The sequence below is a fragment of the Nicotiana tomentosiformis genome, chromosome 11, assembly GCF_000390325.3.
Source record: "Nicotiana tomentosiformis chromosome 11, ASM39032v3, whole genome shotgun sequence".
Taxonomy (NCBI): domain Eukaryota; kingdom Viridiplantae; phylum Streptophyta; class Magnoliopsida; order Solanales; family Solanaceae; genus Nicotiana; species Nicotiana tomentosiformis.
In genome coordinates, this window is record NC_090822.1 from 108,403,460 (window position 1) to 108,418,079 (window position 14,620).

At 40.3% G+C, this 14,620-nt stretch overlaps 1 protein-coding gene across 1 annotated transcript; it reads right to left on the reverse strand.

Annotated features, from left to right (window-relative positions):
* Nucleotides 1-2,750: 2,750 nt before the first annotated feature.
* Nucleotides 2,751-3,272, reverse strand: LOC138901999 (uncharacterized). Its single transcript, XM_070189804.1, has one exon. The coding sequence runs from the start codon at nucleotides 3,270-3,272 to the stop codon at nucleotides 2,751-2,753; it is 522 nt and encodes a 173-aa protein (XP_070045905.1).
* Nucleotides 3,273-14,620: the final 11,348 nt, after the last annotated feature.

The window sequence follows — 14,620 nt, forward strand, 5'->3', positions numbered from 1 at the left end:
CCCTTCGGACCTTGAGAGTTGTCTTTGGACGATGAGGATGATGTCCTTCGAGAATGATGTCCTGGGCCATGAAGCGTATAATAAGGGATTCGTAGGCCATGAAATGGTGTCCTCGGGCCATGAGGATGGTGCTTTTGGGATATGACACCTTTGAGTAATGGTATGCAGTTTCGAGAGATCCTCAGGCCATGGCATGATGTCTTCGGGCTATGAGGATGATGTCTTCAGACTATGACACCTTCGGACAATGTGGCGATGTTCCGCCCATGAAATGCAAAGATGCAGCGATATCGATCATTTGATGTGGTGAGTAGGTGGTGCGTAGTCATATGCGAGAACGCGACAAGGCAACACTTAGCCTTGTATGTGATGAGAGCAGTACTTAGCCCTATGTAGAGGAAGGCAAAATTTAGCCTTATGCAATAATGGAGGCAGTGCGTAGCCTCATACAAATGTAATGGAGACAGTGCATATTCTTATACGGGGAAAGGCAATGTTTAGCCTTATGAAATAGTGGAGGCAATGCTTAGCCTCATGCAATGTAATGGATACAGTGCTTGGTGTCATGTGAGGAAAGACAACTTTTAGACTTGTGCAATGGTGGAGTCAATGCTTAGCCTCATGCAATATGATGGAAATAGTGTTTAGTCTCATGCGGAGGAAGGCAGTGCTTAGCCTTATGCAAAGAATGAGGGCGGTGCTTAGCTTTATGCAGAGAAAGGCAATGCTTAGCCTTATATAAAAAATGAGGGCAATGCTTAGCCCTATGCAAACAATGAGGGCAGTGCTTAGCCCTATGCAATAATAGAGGTAATGCTTAGCCTTATGCAAAGAATGAGGGCAATGCTTAGCCCTATGCAGAGAAAATCAGGGTTTAGACTTATGTATAGGAAGGCAGTGTTTAGCCTTATGCAATAATGAGGGCAGTACTTAGTCCTATGCATATAAAGCAACGATTAAATGTGGGAGGGAAAGTGATCCTTACCTTGACGCGTTTGTGCTTGGTGACTTCTGTCAGTGTGCTTGCTATGTCATGTTATGCTTACAACCAAAGAAAGATTGTGAGGTTTTGTTTTTTGGGGGGGGGGGGGGGTTTGGTTGGTTCGTGTATTTGATTCCTCATTTTGCTTTTGCTCCTCATCTTGATGCCTTGTTTGAGTCACCCCGGGTAACATCTGGCTACTACAGAAATGTAAGTTTTCGAAAATATGTATTTGTGATAAATCAATTGTGAGAGAAGCAATTGTTCAAAATATGTGATGATGCATAAAATATATAATTTTGTTAAATCGGAGACTGTTACATGCTTTAAGACATTGCATCATTCTCAACTCAGAACTTTGAGGACCCTCCTCAAAATTATTCCCCAATTTAAATGCATACTTACGGCGATACACTTCTTGGCGATCCTTGACGTAATGAGATTGAAAAAAACTCAAAATCTTGCCCCAGTTACTGACCCTAGAGGGGAATGAAGATTTTATTACGATGTGACCGAACCTACAAGGCTGCCTACGTGTCCCATCTTAAACAGGAATCAGGTCAAGCGTAGTTAAGGTTACATTAAAGAAAGTGCAAATACAATCTTAAACATAATATCTCTTGAAGGCATCCGAATTGATAGGTTTTGGCTATATTTACCCATCCATTTCTGCAAGTATAAGCACTCCTCCTGTCAATGCTCGATGAACCATGTAAGTGCTTTGCCAATTAGGTGATAATTTTCCTTTTGCTTCGTCCTAATGAGGGAAGATTCGTTTCAACACTAATTGCCCAGTGTGAATTGCCTCGATCTAAATTTTTGTTGAAATCCCTTACCATTCTATTTTGGTAGAGTTGATCGTGACACACTGCATTCATTCTCTTACCGTCAATGAGAGCCAGTTGCTCATACCGGCTCTATATCCATTCCGCATCGCTGATTTCGGCCTCCCGCATGATTCTATGGGAAAGAATATCCACCCCAGCGGGTAGTACAACCTCAGTACTGTAGACCAGTAAATATGGGGTTTCCCTAGTTGACATACGAACTATGGTGCGGTACCCGAGCAAAGAAAATGGTAGTTTCTCATGCCATTACTTGTAGTTGTCCACCATCTTCCTTAATATCTTCTTGATGTTCTTGTTGGCAGCTTCCACGACTCCATTCATCTGCGGCCTATACGCTGTGGAATGTTTTTGCTTGATCTTGAATGTTTCATACATAGCTTTCATCAGATCACTATTGAGATTGACTGCATTGTCGATAATATTGACTCAGGTACTCCAAATCGACCAACAATACGATCCCGAACGAAGTATGCTACAACTTTCTTAGTCACAACTTTATAAGAAGCAGCTTCGACCCATTTTGTGAAGTAATCTACAGCCACTAAAATGAACCTGTGTCCGTTTGAAGCACCGGGCTCAATTGGTTTGATGGCGTCCATGCCCCAAGCAGGGAAAGGCCAAGGTGAATTCGTTGCATTGAGTTTGTTGGGTGGCACCCGTATCATATCAGCATGTACCTGGAATTGGTGGCACTTCTGTACATATTTGATGCAGTATGTCTTCATAGTGATCCATAAATACCCTGCACTTAATATCTTCTTGGCTAGAATGAACCCATTCATGTGAGGTTCGCAAGTTCCGGCGTTTATTTCTTCGAGCAATATAGATGCTTCCTTGGCATCGACACATCGCAGCAATCCCAAGTCAGGAGTCCTTCTATACAAAATTCCTTCTCTTTGGAAGAAATGGTTAGCCAATCTTCAAAGAGTGCGCTTCTGAGTGTATGTAGCATTTCCTAGGTATTCTCCTTTCTCCAGATACTCTTTAATATCGTGAAACCATGGATTCCAATCAAACTCTTCTTCAACATTAACAAAATAAGTTGGCTGCTTACGAATCTCTATCGAGATCGGATCAATGAAATTCTTATCTGGATGTTGTATCATGGAATACAAGGTGGCCACCGCATTTGCGAACTCGTTCTGAATCCTCAAAATGTGTTTGAATTCTATATTTGTGAACCTCTTGATCAAATCTTGTACACAATGCAAGTATGGAAATATTTTAGTGTTCTTGGTAGGCCATTCTCCAAGTATTTGATATACTAGGAGATCTGAATCTCCGATTATCATCAACTCTTGAATATTCATGTCGATGGCCAATCTGAGTCCCAAGATGCAAGCCTCGTATTCTGCCATATTGTTGGTGCATGGAAACCTGATCTTGGCAGACACCGGGTAATGTTGACCAGTTTCTGATACTAAAACAACTGTGATACCCATTCCTTTAAAGTTTGCGGTTCCGTCGAAAAACATCCTCCAACCATCATATGTTTTGGCAATATCTCCCCCCCACAAATGCTACTTCCTCTTTGGGAAAATAAGTTTTCAGTGGTTGGTACTCTTTGTCTATGGGGATCTCTGCCAGGGGATCAACTAATGCTTGCCCCTTGACTATCTTTTGAGTCACATAGACGATGTCGAACTCATTTAGCAATATTTTCCACTTTGCTAGCTTACCCATAGGCATGGGTTTCTAAAAGATGTATTTCAGTGGATCAATTATTGATATGAGATTTGTAGTGTATGCGCAGAAGTAGTGTCTCAATTTGTGGGCTATCCATGTCAAAGCATAACATGTGCGCTCCAACAAAGAGTACGGAGCCTCATAAGATGTAAACTTCTTGCACATATCGTATATTGCCTGCTCTTTTCTCCCGGTTTTATTATATTGCTCCAGGATGCAACCAAAGGCTCCATCCAACATGGATAGGTACAATAGTAAATGTCTTCTGGGCTCTGGTGGGACCAACACGAGCAGCTTAGACAAGTACTTTTTGATTTTATCGAAAGCCCTATGATATTCTTCGGTCCATCTTGTCGCAACATCTTTCCTCAGCATTTTGAAAATCGACTCACATATCATCGTTGACTGTGCTATAAACTGGCTGATGTAATTGAGGCGTCCCAGAAAATTCATCTCGTCCTTCTTGTTCTCTAGCTATGGAAACTCCTGAATAGATTTGATTTTTAAGGGGTCTAGCTCAATGCCGCGACGAATAGCGATGAAACCCAATAAGTTTCTAGCGGGGACTCCAAAAGCACATTTTGTAGGATTCAACTTTAGATTGTACTTTCATCTTCGGTCAAAAAACTTCCTCAGGTATGCTACGTGATCTGAACTTCTTTTAGACTTAATGATGATGTCATCCACGTACAGTTATATTTCCTTGTTCTCCGTGGGGTTCAATGTCTAACAAAAATGGCCAAAATAAAAAAAAAGGATGTATGGTTGAGGGGAGGATATCATATCATGGAAAAGAGTTGTCATGTCCCTCATGTAGGTAGCCCCAGCGTTCTTCAAACCAATTGGCATCATTTTGGAACAATATATCCCCATGGCATGATGAAGGCTGTCTTTTCGGTGTCCTCTTCATCCATCCAAATCTGGTGGTATCCTGCAAAACAATCCAAAAAGGATTGGAGTTCATGCTTAGCGCAGTTGTCAATCAGTATGTGTATGTTGGGCAGTGGAAAATCATCCTTAGGACTTGCTCTGTTCAGATCTTGATAGTCAATGCAGACCTTGAGTTTCAAATCTTTCTTTGGAACCGGCACAATGTTGGCTAGCCAGGTTGGGTATTCGACCACTTGAAGGACGTTGGCTTGTATTTGCTTGGTAACCTCTTCCTTTATCTTTAGACTCATATCTGGCTTGAATTTCCTGAGCTTCTATTTTACCGGCGGACACATGGGGTTGGTAGGTAGATTCTGAGCCACTATGGACATGCTTAATCCAGTCATGTCGTTGTAGGACCATGCAATAATATCCTCATATTCTCTTAGAAATCTGATGTACTCTTCCTTCTCTGATGGCAATAGATGAATGGTAATGCGAGTTTCTTTGACTGTTTCAGAATCCCCTAAGTTAACTGCGGCAGTTTCTTCCAGATTGGAGTTTGGTTTATTCTCATAATTCTTACCTCTATGACAATTTCCTCTAGTATCATAGCATCCTCCAAATCTTCCGAATCACTTTTCTTATGTTGCGTTGTCTCATTCCGTGCCACAGTCGTAGGTTCATCAGGATATGTAATAATTATGTTGAAAAAAGAATGTAGAAAGATAATAATAAATAAACGAAAAGCAATAATGCATTAATAAAACTTAAAATTGTCGACAAGTACGACTCGATATCTCGAGTAATTATTTCAATACAAAATACTGAAAATGTCTTAAATTCCCAAAATGAATTTTAAAATTAAATCATTCTAATTCTGCCAAGGCTACCCAAGTACTCGGTGAGCCCGGGATGGTACAACAGTCCAGTTCCTGAGAACAAATCCTTCTCCCATTGTCTGAATAGTAAGGTCTTCCTCCTCCTCCTCTTCCTCCCCCTCTATTGCACTACAGTCCATATCTTCCTCGTCTAGAAACAACTTCATCATACCGGCTAAAACCTTGTCTTCCTCGGATCCCCAAATCACATTAGTCTGGCAGAATGTCTGGTGCAACAGTGGTATGGGTTATTCCAATGGATATCAGGAGGCTTGCCACATTTGTATCCAATCCTGATATTCTTGCATGGTATATTCATACAAATGTTGTTCCATAATATTGTGGTCATATTGGTTCCGTGATCCCTTGACGCTTTGGACCAAGACTCTTGCCTGGTTCATATGCTAACCACATTAGTATGCTTTTTATCTTATTGCTCCACCGTCGACCTTTCTAAACGGTGTTTACTCGCTCAACGTTGTGGTATGTTTCCCCTCCCCATTTCCTCCTATTCTTAATAGTTGGCACAGTCTGGTCGGTGTAGATAGGTTTACTTCCATCTCCGTGAATAATCACCTCTTCATGATTCCACTTAAACTTCATATCCTGGTGCATTGTAAATGTGACTGCCCCAGTTGCGTGTATCCATGGGCATCCCAATAATAAATTTTAAGTGGCGGATATGTCTAGCACTTAGAATTCAACATCGAACTAGGTCAGGCCCATGGTGGAGCAATAAGAAATTTCTCCAATAGTGGCTCTCTAAGACCCATCGAATGCCTTCACATTCATGCTTCCCATCTGTATCTTATGCAGGCCTTTACCCAGTCTTTTCAAAGTAGTCAGCGGGGATATGTTCAGACTTGAACTCCCATCTACTCAGAACCCTAGCAATGAACTTGTCTTCGTATTACACAGTGATGTGAAACGCTTTGTTGTGACTCAACCCTTCTGGTAGTAGCTCGTCTTCGTGGAAACTAATCTTGTGACTCTCCAGTACTTGCCCTACCATATTAGCCATCTATCCACTAGTGATACCGGTAGACACATAAGCTTCACTTAATACTTTTATCAAGTCATTCTTGTGCGCATCTAAATTTTGCAACAACGATAAGATGGATATCTGGGAGGGAGTTTTGTTCAGGTGATCAACAATAGAGTATTCTCTCGCCTGTACCTTCCTTCAAATATCATCAGTGCCTGTCCCCATGATATGTGGCTTAGATATGGTTTCTTTGCTGGTTCCTCCAAGATTCTCTGGTATATAAACTCTGCCAGTTCTGGTCATTCCTTGCGCATCACCTGTCTCTTCCATCTTGGCTTTTCCTTTTATTCTTGCCTCCGCCACATAATCTCATGGGACATCATCAGACTTATAAGACGGTGTTGGAGCCACCTTCACAGTGAAAGGTGTAGCTACCTCGACCTCAAACGGTGTCTGGGTTTGCACTACAATCAACGAGTGACAACAGATGTTTTGGGAGAATCCCCCTCTTGAATAAGTTCGATGGATCCCTCATGATCCCATTCTTCATCAGAGTCTATCACATTCACTCCCTCTCCCCTATGATCAGGAAGAGGGTTATTGCGAACATTTGGTGCGACCTCCTGTGCTTGTATAACTTTGGTGTCAATCAATGTTTGGATCTTGTCCATCAACATGAAACATTCCTCAATGGTATGACCCTTCATACCTGAATGGTAGGCACATGTTTTGTCAGGGTTAACCCACTGGGAAGGGTTTTCAACAACAACAATAGGAATGAGGGTGATGTAACCAACGACCTTTAGTCTCTCATAAAGTTTTGCTATGGGTTCAGCAATAGAGGTGTATTATCTGGGAGCTCTGCGATCAAAGTTTGGTGGTGGCTTTGGGTAGTTTTGGCGGGCGGAAAGATCTGAACGGTAATATGCAGGTTGGGTGTTATAGGTATGGTAGGTGGTGGCTGGGTATTGGTATTTCGGAGGTGGGGGTTGATTTGTGGGTGGAGGTGTTTGGTATGTAAGGGGAGACATAGTGCCCTGGGCTACCATTATGGCACCCACTTCCTTCTTCTTCGAAATACCGCCTGACTATAAAGCTTTGTTGGTGGCTTATAGTGCCTCGAAGTTTGTCACCATACCGCTTTTGATCCCTTCTTCTATCCTTTCTACCAATTTGATGATGTTGTGAGAACTTGTGATTCTCTATAACCATCAATCTTTCATAATATTGTGGATCCTGAGCTCTGATGAAGAACATGTTTATTTGTTCTTATTAAAGTGGTGGCCTCACCTTGGCGGCCTCCGATATCCAACGAGTAGCATACTCACAAAAGGTTTCTGTTGGCTTCTTCTTGAGGTTCTGGATATAGAAAACGTCTGGCATATTCTCTGTGTTAAACCTGAATCCATCCATTAAATCAAATTCCATGCTTACCCAGTTTGTCCATTTCTTCGGATTCTGGCTTATATACCAAGATAAGGCATCTCCTGTTAGACTTCGCATGAACAGTTTCATGCGAATTTGCTTATTCTTACCCACTCTTACAAGCTTGTCACTGTAGGTTCTCAAATGCACTTTAGGATCACCGGTTCCATCAAACATATCAAACTTAGGAGGTTTGTAACCCTCTGACAGTTCTATATCTGACTGAATACACAAGTCTTCGTAGTTCAAACCTTCAACGCCCTTCCCGCCTTCGACACTCTAGACTCTCCCTATCAGTTTCTTTAGCTCTTCTACTATGTTTCGGATGAGCAGGCCCTTCTCATTCAGTTCAGGTATGTATAGGGTTTGTTACGGGGTATGGGGTGAGGCTTTCAAGTATATCGGGTTGCCTTGGTGTGTTCCTGGGACTTGGGTATATGGGTAATCATTGATTGAGGTTTGAGGGAGATCAGGGGTAAATTATGGTGCATTTTTTGGGGGGGGGGGAGGGGGTATGATAAGTGGTGGTTTGCGGATACTGGTTGGGTGATGTTGGTATTGTTGAGGGGTTTGTATTAGTCGGGGGTTAAGGTTTTGAGGAGGTGCGGGATTGTGATACTGGTGCTTTGCGAGAGGATTTTGTGGAGCTATAGGTGGTGAACTTTGGGCCTGGGTGATTTGCAGTGGTGTTTGGTTCTGAGTGGTTGTGTTTTGTTGGTTGATGTTAGGAACATTTAGATAAATGGAGAGGTTTGCGAGATTTCGGACCTGCTCAAGCTCACCTTGTAGCTCCAAGATTTTCTGTTCCAAACGTAGGACCAACTCATTCTGTCATGGCGTACTTTTTCCATATGAGGTTTCAACATTCTCTTCCATGGTAGCATTGCCTTTTCGGTTACCACTAAGATCATCCATCTTCCTTTGCCTTTGCCTTTCCTTTTCGGGTTGCTAGGTGGAGGAGGAGGTGGAGGACCTCTGGATCTGGTGTGGTATACTGATGATGCCAGAATGCAAAAACCAACCTTTGGGAATAAAAATAATCAAAAGAAAGAAAACAAAAGGTAACCGAGTCAGTATGGCAGTGTAAAATACTGTTTGCAATATTTAAGAAGGTATCATGTAAGGTCGTGCAATAATTCGCGTCCTAATTTGGGGGCCTCATTGTGCCTGAGGTAAGCCTAAGCGACACACAGACTTGGAAAAAATTTATGCCAATATTGCCTCATTCCATTAATGTGAAAACAAGCCAAATCAATATTTCACTAAATTGAAATAATAATTATAATGTCACTATTGGCATTAAGTCTTATTACATCAAAATCTAACGAAATCTATTCTAGAAAGCAGTAAAGAACATTATCTCCTAGTCTACTTGGTCCCCGAAGGACCTTCTCCGTGCTTGGCTCTTTTGACTCCATCAATCACATTTCCGAGACTGCGCATGTCAAGTAGCAAGTGAGCCATTGCCAGCTTCCCTCCTTCATCATAGTCCATGCCTTGACAATCCCAAAGCCTCTTTCTCATCTTCCCCTCCAGTTCTATCAATCCTTGCTCTAGATTTTCTAACCTTTCTATCGATTTATTTGCAATCTCCTTCCATTCCCTAATCGCCTCCATATCCACCTTTTGTTGTTCTAGATTCTTAGCTTCAGATTCGAAAACTCTTTTACGTAGACTCTTGTACTTCACCTATGCCTCAACCATCTCATCTATGATCCTATCTTTCAGATTGACCCCCAGTTTGACGTCCCTGGCTATGTCATCTTCTAAGCATAAGAGGTAGTAGTACATATTACCAGCGTGATACTTGTCTAGGTCAATAGTCTCTCTCTCCACGTTGATCTTTTGATTCCACATGTGTTGGGCTTCAAACTTGAATGGGATGACATCTCCTTTGAAATCTACTTTATACCGAGCCATATTAGAAACCCGAGGTATGACTTATTTTCTCCCAGCTTGCCTCATTACCCTTACATGAGCTTAAGGGTAGATGTCTCTCAGCCCGATCAGTACTAAGTGAGTGGTTCCTTTGGACTTGATGATGAACTCGCTACTAGGAAACTACTCGAACATCCAATGCACTTGCTCGTCTGTCAGATTACTAAAGAAATGCACCCAACCTACAATATTTCCAGGCTTTGCAAACCTATTTGGAATGAATGTCATCTTCTTTGGATGATGACTGGCTATGTAGTTGTTCAGTGGACTGCATAGAAGCTCCTGGCAATAATCACCCCTCTGAAAGTGTTCTAGCAGCCAAAATTGTAGTAAGATATTACAACCCTCGAAGTGTCTGAACCCATGCTTGCACCGATCCAAAGCACTGTACATCTCAGCTAAGATCATCAGGATGATAGTATATTTTTGCCCCTCGATACCCTCCATTAAGGTCCTGGCGACCATGGCTAAGTGATTGTGAATCCTTCCCCCTTGCATTGGAATGATCAACAAACCCAAGAAATAGACTATGAAGACATGGACCCGCCGGTGTACCCATCCCAAAGAAGTAATGGCTAGCTCCTCATGATGCAGGAGATATGATTTGTTGTGACCATACCGCTCATAGATAAATTCAAAGGGGATGTATGATTTCTTCAGGAAGACCAGTTCGTCGTTCTTCTTAAAACCTAGCATCTTCAGAAAACTGTGTGGGGTGCAATTTTCTGGTACTAGTAGACCCGGACTATCCCATGGTAACTTAGTGAAGCCCCCTATTTCTTCCAAGAGAGGAGTCATTTATATATTGCCAAATCGGAAAACAACTCTCTTTTCATCCCAAAACATGGTGGATGCCTCAATTAGTCCCATGTTGGGTTGAATATTCAGTAAAGATGGCAAGTTACCTAGTACTCTTCTCACATGATTTCTTTCACATGGTGAAAGGTCGTTCCACCAGTCAATTAGCAGAGGTGGAATATTCTGGACCATACCAAACCTGGTGATTTCGAGCTTCATTTTCTGTAAACAAATAAAAGTTAGCCCTTTCCCCCCTCCAGATTCAACTATTTGCACAATAATGGTCAACATGTTGGTACGTTTTCTCCAAGTAATGCACATAATATGATGGTGTCCTTTGGGATTATGGAGATCCCGTTGGACAAGGTTTATCTAAGCGGGTTGATGCGTCAATGATGTCTCAATCCATACTAGGTTTAGCATGATGCATGTACATTTCAAATCAGAGTGTGGTTTCTATAAGGGTCTAGACCAGTACTATCAAGTGGACAACTTGAGAGGGAAAGCACGGGACAGTCGACTACACTGCTGATCGACTAGTCTACCACTAATAAGCCTTTCTGATTTAAAATGAGTGTTTTTGGGAAAGTACAAACACTCATCAAGCGCCACTATGTTGATAATAAGCACGAGTGGAGTATGATACTAGAAGCATGATTTATGCAAAAATAGTAACACGTTTCCAGATATTTTCATGATAAAAGTGTGTAAGAATAGTAAATAATATGATAAAGGTGAACATGAGAAAGGAAAGAAAAAGGGAAGACAAAAGAGAGAAGTTAGTTAAACTCATAAAAGTGTGAAAGAACATAATTAAAGGAAGCAAATAGGGAGATGGGGACAGGAGAAACATGATGTAGCATTCTTAAGCAAGAGGAAGGAAATGGGGAGGGGATGTACATGTCATAGCAATTTAAACAAACGGAAGCAATGATGGGGTGTACATGTCATAGTAATTTAGGTAAAGGGAATCAGGGAATGTGTGTACATGTCATATAAATTTAAACAAATAAAGGAAAATAAGGGAAGGGAAGTATATGTCATTAAATCAATCAAGCCACATAAGTCAACTTCATCATGGTAAGAGCCTAAGTACTCCCCAGCAGAGTCGCCATGCTGTCGCGCCCGTTTTTCTCGCGAAAGCGAGTTTCGACATGTGATAACTCTTTTAAATGGGTATCAAAAGAGAAAAGTAGCCACCTAATGATTTTTAAGGTGCGTTAAGGAACCTGTTTGCAAATAACTCTGTTTGAATAGTTTGCGTCACCAAAAATCGGGTAAGAGCTCAAATTACCTCAAACAGAAGATGTTAGGCACTCTTTGAGGTCCACACCTATGAGTCCCGTCCAAAATTTACACTATGTAGGATTATTGGATTATAATTGTCCCATGTAATCGTAAGTAGGCAAGATATGTAATTTAAAAGTTCTTCTATAATATAAATAAGTGTAAAGAAAATCGCACAAAAATTATACTATATAAATAATCAGTACAATTCTTTAGAGGTTACATGATACAACTTAATTATTCTAAGTTCAAGAGACACAGTTCGGACAATAAACATATAAAGGAAGGGGTCCTAAGTTTTTTAGCCTAAAGGATCACCCCGTGCAACATAAATAATACTTCGCAACTCCCTTAGGGTAGGGGTTACTCATATCATTCAACGGACACATACTATCATCTCCTGCTCATAGCAACAAAGGCACGCATGCAGATTCTTATATTAGGTAGTAGACAATTTCAGAATTAAGATGGATCAGAATCATTAAGTCCTATGGACATGTCTTCTACATGATTCTGATTTTGAGTGTCGTACATGCAGTGTTGCTATTTGTAGATTACAAGTATCACAAAACTCTATAGGCATTAACTCTAAATTGTTTTCAAATGAGGTAGTAAAAGTGTTCGAAACCTCAGAATTATCAAAGTTTTATTTTATAGACATGCTTCCTAGGTGAGTAATAATATCCTATAGGCAGAATTTTTATTAATTAGTGTTTGATCTCAATTTTATCATGCTTGTTCCTATAGGCATGTCATCTAGGAGGGCAGTATAATAAAAAACCCAGAAGTAGTCAATTAGTTACTGCCCTATAGTCATGGTATCTAGGTGAACATTAGCGAATGCATGTATTATTGCATCATATAGGCATGTTGTCTAATAACTAAACAATTAATTATTGGCGTTTGGTTCCTATAAACATGCTGTCTAATAGCGCACAACAGTAGACATGGAAATAGGTACAATATTTACTCAAACCAACATGCTTTAAATAGTGTACAAGTATTATCCAAGTTAAGTGAGCTGTATGATTTCTTATAGGCATGATTTCTATGTGTAGCACGTCAAACAAACAGTAAGCAAGACAATTAGATCCTATGGACAGGTTTTCTACCCATTTGTGCAAGAATTAGGATAACCCAATCCCTTTTCACTAATCTCCCCCACAAGTTTTATAAATTATTACATGCCCAAAGATAAAAGAGGAAAAACTCAAATATTACAGAATCGAGATGACTACATGTCCAACATAGAGCAGACCCAAGAAGAGATAATCCAACGCTGCCTGGGCCTTTAACATACTCGTTTCTCACACAAGTAGCAGACCCAGACCCAAACTCAACTCAAGCATTGGAGTGTATGTCCCTTTGCATAACCCAAAGCCACTAATGGACTCATATCAAGCCTAACAATTATAATATTGACCTAAATTAACCAGTTGCAAACAAAGCGAACAAAGTTTGAGAAACTCAAAATCTCAAAAATAGCGGCGATTGAAGGAGAACAATGAAACCTCAAATCTTCAGAGTTCACAAAAGCCTCGAAGTGGGCTCCGAGCAGTGCTTGCACCGGAGGAGTCTAATGAACGGATTTCGGTGGCCTTCGCTTCCAGCCGGCCAAAATCAAAAGTCTCAGAATTGTATAGAATGAGTGAGAGTGAGAGAATAACAGTAGTTGTAGCCACAGTTGTTTGGTACTAAAAGGGTAACATGTAAAGGGGTTTTTATAGTGTTCAAATTAAGCAGACAAACATGGAAATTTATCAATCAAACACAAAGAAGGAAAGAATATATCTCATGCAATCAAAATCGGCAAAGGAGAATGAGATTCTCAAACCCTAGTTGGGTCCAAGCATCTGATAATCGAACCAAGAATCAAGGATCCTTCCTTGTATGATGTATATATACAAAGTATTGTCCATATCTCCACAAATTCAGAGTCAACTAAGCCAAATCGCGGAAGATAGTTCTTGCCAAAAATAATGCAATAACTTAAGTAACACCGCATGCGCGTGCACAACATCGTAATACCTCATAATAGGTAAGTAAACCATGGATTGACTCCATGTTTAGATTGGAAAAAGAGAGAATCAGAGGCAGCTGCTAGGATTTCTCAAAAGAGAGAAGGGGAAAGTTGAGAGTGTTTGGGGGCGGCGGTTCGGAGGAAATGGGTATTAGGTTTTGGGGTTGGTTAACTAAAGATGAGAGATGGTTTGTGGGCCGTTGATATCTAAGATCAACAGTTGAGATAGAAGGAAATAGTGGGTGGGTCATTTAAAACGGGTACCGACCGGGTTCATTAAAAGGGTTCGTCTGGTTTGGACTGGGAATTGGGCTAAGGGTGTTGGGCCATAATTTGGTACGAAATCAACTTAAATATGGGACGTAGTTTAAATACACGAAATTTGTTAAATAATAATTTATAAAAAGTAATTAATAAATAATAAAAATATTAATTATGCAATAAAATATTTAAAAATAATAGCTTAACATAAAAAAAACTATTTTAGCATAAATAATATGATAAATATTATTATGTATAGAATGTAGGCTATAATTCCAAAAACTGTATAGATAGCCCGAAAATAAAATGTAATTATATAAAATGAAGTAAAATATTATACAACGTACATGTGGGTGTAAATAATAAATTTGGATGATTAAATCATCCCAAAATAGTTTGAAGGGATAATTAATAAATATTTGAATAATTTAAATTCAAGAAAATTAAATTTTAAAGCTTTAAAAATTATAGAAAATAACTCTTGTAAATTGGGTAATAATGTAAAATATTATATTTTGAAAGCATATAGAATACTTTATAAAATATTAGGGCAAAATTGGGTATCAACACCTGGGAAAGGGACAACGCCAAATTAATATGATGAATCGACAATGAAAGTGAAATGACCACGGCCAAAGA

Coding starts and splice junctions, on each gene's coding strand:
- LOC138901999 (XM_070189804.1), bottom strand. CDS start 3,272: ATGGGTATCACAGTTGTTTTAGTATCAGAAACTGGTCAACATTACCCG.